A 6,520-nucleotide genomic window follows, 5' to 3' on the forward strand; every position below is an offset into this window, starting at 1 on the left:
CACATACACAATGCTCTAGTCCTTGCAAGATGCGGGGGTATTCATACTTAGATTAATTACACCTGCCTTTTCAGTATTATCATCAATAGATCTCGTCAGTACGCGCATTTTTTCATCAATGCCTTCGTGATACACGACACAACTGAACACTGTACCATTCTTCCACTTGGAATCATTAACTGTTAGCTGACTGTAGACTGAGAAGATTTGATCTGTCTGAATTGGCAGGCTAGTGCTGTATTTAGAAGTCACAGGTTCATCATCAGCAAGCCAAGACACAAACACCTCTTTGGGGTAGAAGTCCTTCACATAACATGTCAGGGTCATCGGTTCACCCGGTTTGTGCTCTGGGGGTGCTAATATGAAAACAGTGGGTTTCTTGGGGTTTTTACCTAGTAATACAAGATCACAATTAAGACCAGAATGAGTCATGAGTCATTTCCTTTTTATTATTTTTTGTCAAACTCTATATTAACGTCAATTGTAATGAAAGATGGTATAAATCAAGAGACCTTGTGAAAGCATGAACTGCATGTTTTACAAAAAGAAAAACTCATACCATTTTCTCTGACGAACTTAGTCGACTTGGGCTCTGCTAGCTCGTTGTGTTCAACGGTGCATGTAAATTCAGTGCCGTTGCTCCATTCTTCATAGCCTATTGGGGCGTCAAGTTCCACATATTTGTCGTTGCCCTCTACTGGTTTCTCAGCGATGTCATTATTATTCGCTGTTATTGTTATTTTGGTGAATCCTGAATTGTCTGCTGAAGCTTTGCACTTCAGCACTCCTTCTCTATTTTTCAGCATGGCTTCAAGGGAGGGAGCCACTATATCAACAGCAATATCGCTGCAATCTTGAAAAGGAACTGGGTACAAAAAAACAGACAGATTTGGGGAGACATAAACATAATATGAATAAAGAAACAGAAAAAAAAATAAACATTTCTATTTTCAAAACATTCACAGTTCTCATGGGAAAACATACTTGCATATGCGGCCTCTCTTTCTTCATTTCCCGCCTTGTGCACGAACTCACACTTAACTTTGCTGTTTGGCTTCTTCCAGTCATCGGCACTGATTTGCAAAATGCTTGTGGCACTATATTCGGTTACCGAGCCTTTCTTCTCACTTTTGTCACATTTGTCTATCGCTTTTGTCACCTCCTTACCATCCAGAGACCACTTAAACGTGCATGTTTTAGGCGAAAACCGTTGGGCTAAACACATGAAGGTTGCTGTTTCGTTGTCTAACTCCATTTTTGTAGGTACTGTTAAGTACACAGTTGCACGCGCATCTGGCGGTGGGGCTGGCAACATACAGGAGAAAGCAGAGGGGACATGAAAAGCAAAGGAAAATAGTGCAACATACCTTTTAAAGCAAGCCAATAAGATGCTCTTGTGGTTCAGTTTGAACGTCACTGTTAAATGTTGTATATTTATATTTAAATTATTTTTTTCTTCTTCTTCTCCTCTTTTGGTTTGTACAGCAGGGACAAATCTCATATGTCATTGTATTAGCCTACCTGGAGTATTTCTGAAAGCCTAGGGGCATTTCATTGATTAAAGAAATCGTGTAACCTACAATGTGCTTTTCTGTTCTAGCATTTAGACTAGCTATATTTGTGGCCTTGCTGTTCTCAGCTGGTGTAAACATTGATTGACATCAGACTTTGCTAAAGGACAACTGCTTGACATAACAGCAGGTTCACTGGTTAAACCAAAGAGTGTGCTAAAATTTCCAATCAAACATGAGCCTCCACAAAGAAACAACAACATAATCTTAATCCAACAGCAAGATAGCCTATAGAGAGACACATGAAGTAGCTAATGTAAAATGTTAGATATTTTAAAAAATGTAACTTACATGGTGGAGTAATAACAGTTACTAATTTGCCTTCAGTATTTGAAGCTTCGCATTTGTACGATTTCTTAGAATCCCAATCGCTTTTTCTTATGCGCAGAGAGCTGATTTTGGTATAGTCTCCATCCCGTCTGAATGCTGGATACTGCACGAAATCACTCAACTCCGTAGTAGAATCCGTCCATTTAAAAGTAAGTGAGTCCGCAGGTGAGAAACCTCTTACCAAGCAGCCGATGGTGAGGAACCCGTCAGAATCAGAAGTACACTGGGACATGGGGAAGATTGACGTTGGCGCAGATTGTTGAGCTGTAGAGACAACGCATCGTTCTCAGACAATAGCCTACATACAATGTCATGTAGTAGGCTATGCTATGAACACTATTATACCTATTAGACAGCTAGACTACATCTCAAATGATTGACTGGAAGGATGGATTAATGAATAAAATATAACAAAAATAAAATTGCATTAAATAGATTATAAAATAACGTAAAATACAGCAAAACGATGGAGATGAACTGGTTTTACGCAAGAAGAAAGACTTCGCTGAGTAGCCTATCGAAGACTTCTCTTCGAAGTCCCGATCATCCTGAGGCTTTAAACTTTGCAGGTCATCTTAATATGTTATGCCGCACACAAGGCCTACTTAACAAATAAGTAGGCTATGTAAGGCTACTACATGGATATTAAATATTGATTGAATATTCCGAAAGGTCGGAGAGCACAGATATTTTGAAACAGGTTTCCCAGATGAGCAAAAAGTTATTAGTGTTGCCCTGGATAACTGGTATTTTATAGTTTTAGACGCTGAATGCTCGATTAACCAAATAGAATCAAGCATAATAAAACACAAAATCTTGCGAATTAGGTGAAATATTTGTTTTCTTGGATGCTGTAATAAATAAAGTGTTATATATCTAAACTAATTTATTACTGGAAATTTTGACTGCAGGATTACTTTTCAGTTAGTTTCTAATGAATCAGTTCACATAACCTATGAAATGTGTAAGTTAAAACAAACAAATATAACACTTTAGTATAGGAACCAATTCTCACTATTAACTAGTTGTTTATTATCATGCCTATTATTAACATATTGGCAGTTTATTAGTAGGCTACTTATAAAGCACATATTCTGCATGACGATAATACATGCCCTTAACCCGACCCAATACCCAAACTTGACAACTATCTTACTAACTATTAATAAGCTGCAAATTATGAGTACAATTAAGGCACAAGTCGTAGTTAATGGTGATAACACTTTAGAATAGGGAACACTTATTCACTATTAACTACGACTTTTCCCTCAATAAATTCCTAATTTGCTGCTTATTAATAGTTAGTAAGGTAGTTGTTAAGTTTAGGTATTGGGTAAGGAATGTAGAATAAGGTCATGTAGAATAAGGCATTAATATGTGCTTAATTAGTACTAATAAATGGCTAATATTCTAGAAATATGCATGTTAATAAGCAACTTAAGAGATCCTAAAATAAAGTGTTACATTAAGGGTTTGTTAATAGCGAGAATTGAACCTTAAAATAAAGTGTGACCCAAACGAACAAATGAAAATCCCAACCTTTCTTTCATTCATTAATATATATATATATATATATATATATATATATATACTAGTAAAACAAGCACATTTTGGGTGACAAATATAATACAATTCAAAGTCATTATTGTAACATTGAACTTTGGAATAATTCGAAAAGGGATAATTAACCTAAATCAATTTGTAATTATTGATTAAATAGCGGTTGGGTACCGACCTAAGACCTTGTCTATACGCCGGTGTTTTACTTTGGCTATTTATTTATTTAGAACTGAATTTGTATTTTAGAAATTGTATTTTCTTAGTAATAGCGGAATTCAATTTATCATTTTAAAATATAACAAGTAGTGGCCATAGCAGTGTAAAAAGTTTAAACGCACGAGACACGTTGCAGTCTTTATTTAGTCATATTTAGCTGTTTTCAGCTTCTAATATTTGCACAGATTGACAACACTTGCGAGAAGAATGAACTGTTAAAGTAGTCGTTTAACAATGCTGTTACTGATTTTTGTTCGCTTTTTTTAGCAGCTATACAACGAAACATTATAAAATGATGTAGCCTAGTCTTTAACATTTTCTAATGGAATAACCATTCATTTGACAACAATCAATAGAAAACTCTTAAGATATAATAAGAAAACTGTAAATAATAACACATACATGTGACATTTTGTCTTATTTTACGATAACTGTCCTTGCCATTAATAATAAAATCTTACTGTTTGTTACGGTGACTTTGGTGCCGCTTCCCCAGAAGTCGAAAGCCCAGTTACACAATATTCTTTTAATGTTACAGCGCAGTATAAAAATGCAACTCAAAAATGCTCAGGATCTGTTAAATGGCTTGTAGCCGATTCGTTGTTTTATCTGAATGCGTGTAGGCTACACATCAAAATATGTACAATTTAATTATTCATAATTAATGTGAATCTTTGCGTTTCTAGCAAAACTCTAAAGACATGTCCCGACTTCAATTGTCCGAATCGTAGAGTAAATAGCCATTTAAACGTTGCTTAAATATAAAAACAACTTTTTGACAAATTAGCCTACCTGCCACAATTTTTGGTACTTAGATCAGATTTTGTTTTAGTAAGTTTTTCTTACCTGACGAGACAGTGACCATGGTTCCTTTCCCCCAGTAGTCACAAGCATTGTCACACTGACAGTTTTACCCATGGATATTGTACAAAAATAGTACGCTATATGACAAGTCACTTTTATTTATTATCCTAAGCCACAAATTCGACTATTTATCCTTTTAATTCAGTCTAAGTTTCATTCTTGCAAAACGGACAAAACGGACATACATTTAGTTTTCCTATTATTTTTAAAACATGTCAACGCTTATGAAAGATTTAAATTGTTTAAATTGTCAGATGTCACTGTGACCGACGTGCCTTTCCCCCAGTAGTCAAAGGCAGCGTAGTCACAGTGATACTTTTAATTTCTTCAGTGCACAAAAACTCTAACGATTTTTTTTATCAGCAAACCCAGCTACAATTCTATTTATTTCATAATTAAATGCAACATTGTCCATGATTTCTCTCTCTCTCTCTCTCTCTCTTTAAACTAGTAGACTAAAAAGTCTGTTACTAAACATGCATTTTTTGTAGTTTGGCTCTCCATGATTTCCTCTCGCTCTCTCTTTAAACTAGTGGACTAAAAAGTCTGTTACTAAACATGCATTTTTTGCATTTTTTGTCTAACTAAACAAAAATCTGACTTCTTACCTGATGTTACAGTCACCGTTGTTCCCTTTCCCCAGTAGTCAAAGGCACCGTCACAACGAGAAGATTTACGATAAGAGCCATACCATAACCCTAATAGTACATTTACACTGTCTTGCCATAGGCCTCCGTTATCAAAGCGACTAGTTTTGAGATTTTAGTGCGCACTTTCTTTAATCTGAGAGTTTTACTCGATATTGTTTACGATTACCGACGTCCCCTTTCCACTATTAGCAAAGACAAAAATTGTAAATACGGCTGCATGTTATTTGTGTCAAGACCTTACCTGATCTTCAAAATTTTATAAAAATGGAATAACAGAAAATGTCAACAATATCTTACCTGAGGAAACGGTGACTTTGGTTCCTTTCCCCCAGTAGTCGAAGTAGTAGACACAGTGACTGGTGCCTTTGAGTTACTAACCAAAAACCCACAAGAAGAAGCAGTGTTCATGTGATCAAACCTCAAAGCCATACCTTAATTTATTTTAAAAGGATTTAGTGAAAACATCTCTTCAGCATGCCTTTTCTGTAGCTGCCCTCCAGTGTAGGTCAGAAATATGATTTGCACTAAAGATATAGCACTAATGTTCTATACTATCCAAAACATGAAGACACTGATATTAAAAAGTGAAACCATTTTTAGGCTATAATAACCTTAACCAAACTCTTCCTGCATCTGGCCCTACTAATAACAAAAAATTTAAAAAAAATTTGAGATACTCGTTTTGCATAATTAATATTGTCATTCATTCATTCATTAATTCGTTCATTCGTTCATTTGTCCATTCAATCATTCAATCATTCATACATAGTCCTACATACATACATACAAACAATCAACTGTTACTTCTGGTCCTCGAAATATAAAATCTTTTTTATTTAAAAGAGACTGAAATTGCAATTGAAATTGTTTTTTACTTTTAGCAACACCTTGTAGAATGCAACCAACAAATGCATTGATCAGCGTTTTCATGGGAAATTCTCTTAACAGCTGAAAGGATCTTACAACAAAGATAACGCTTTCTTCAGTGGACATTCAAACTGATGTTTTATTGTGAATATGAGACTGGACTGAAGAATTAATGCTGTATCAGATGCAGGTGTCACTGTGAAGCAGCCCAACATTCCTTTGCTAGTTCTGAAGTGATGTTTTCTATTTAGTAATAGAGGCTTGGGCTCATCTGTTAAACTGTCAACCTGAGATCTAAATCAGTGGCAGAAGGAAGTAGTTCCCCTTCGGGAACTCCAGCTGCGTCGGAAACGCTAGGGGAACGCCTTCAGCGGTACCAAGCTCTGAATCATATGTGTAATCAGTCGAATCGATGGGCGAGACGTCAGAGGCGGGTGACGTCATGACCAGGAAGCTTTAAAA

General features: G+C 35.8%; 1 protein-coding gene across 4 annotated transcripts in view; it reads right to left on the minus strand.

Annotated features, from left to right (window-relative positions):
• Nucleotides 1-6: 6 nt before the first annotated feature.
• Nucleotides 7-6,520, minus strand: part of LOC107709908 (Ig mu chain C region membrane-bound form) — a 25,174-nt gene continuing 18,660 nt past the window's right edge. For 2 of the 4 annotated variants that reach the window (XM_074560070.1, XM_074560068.1), the window contains exons 3-6: nucleotides 1,863-1,892; nucleotides 985-1,305; nucleotides 560-865; nucleotides 7-392 (exon numbers count right to left, since the gene is read on the minus strand). In XM_074560070.1, coding sequence (XP_074416171.1) covers nucleotides 16-392; nucleotides 560-865; nucleotides 985-1,305; nucleotides 1,863-1,892 — 1,034 coding nt within the window. In that variant the 3' untranslated portion in view covers nucleotides 7-15. Of the gene's footprint in view, nucleotides 393-559; nucleotides 866-984; nucleotides 1,306-1,862; nucleotides 2,166-4,523; nucleotides 4,581-5,488; nucleotides 5,573-6,520 lie in introns of those variants that run through there. The other 2 variants (XM_074560071.1, XM_074560069.1) reach the window with 2 other exon arrangements.

This window comes from Sinocyclocheilus rhinocerous, unplaced genomic scaffold, assembly GCF_001515625.1.
Source record: "Sinocyclocheilus rhinocerous isolate Xijiao unplaced genomic scaffold, SAMN03320098_v1.1 scaffold3282, whole genome shotgun sequence".
NCBI lineage: Eukaryota > Metazoa > Chordata > Actinopteri > Cypriniformes > Cyprinidae > Sinocyclocheilus > Sinocyclocheilus rhinocerous.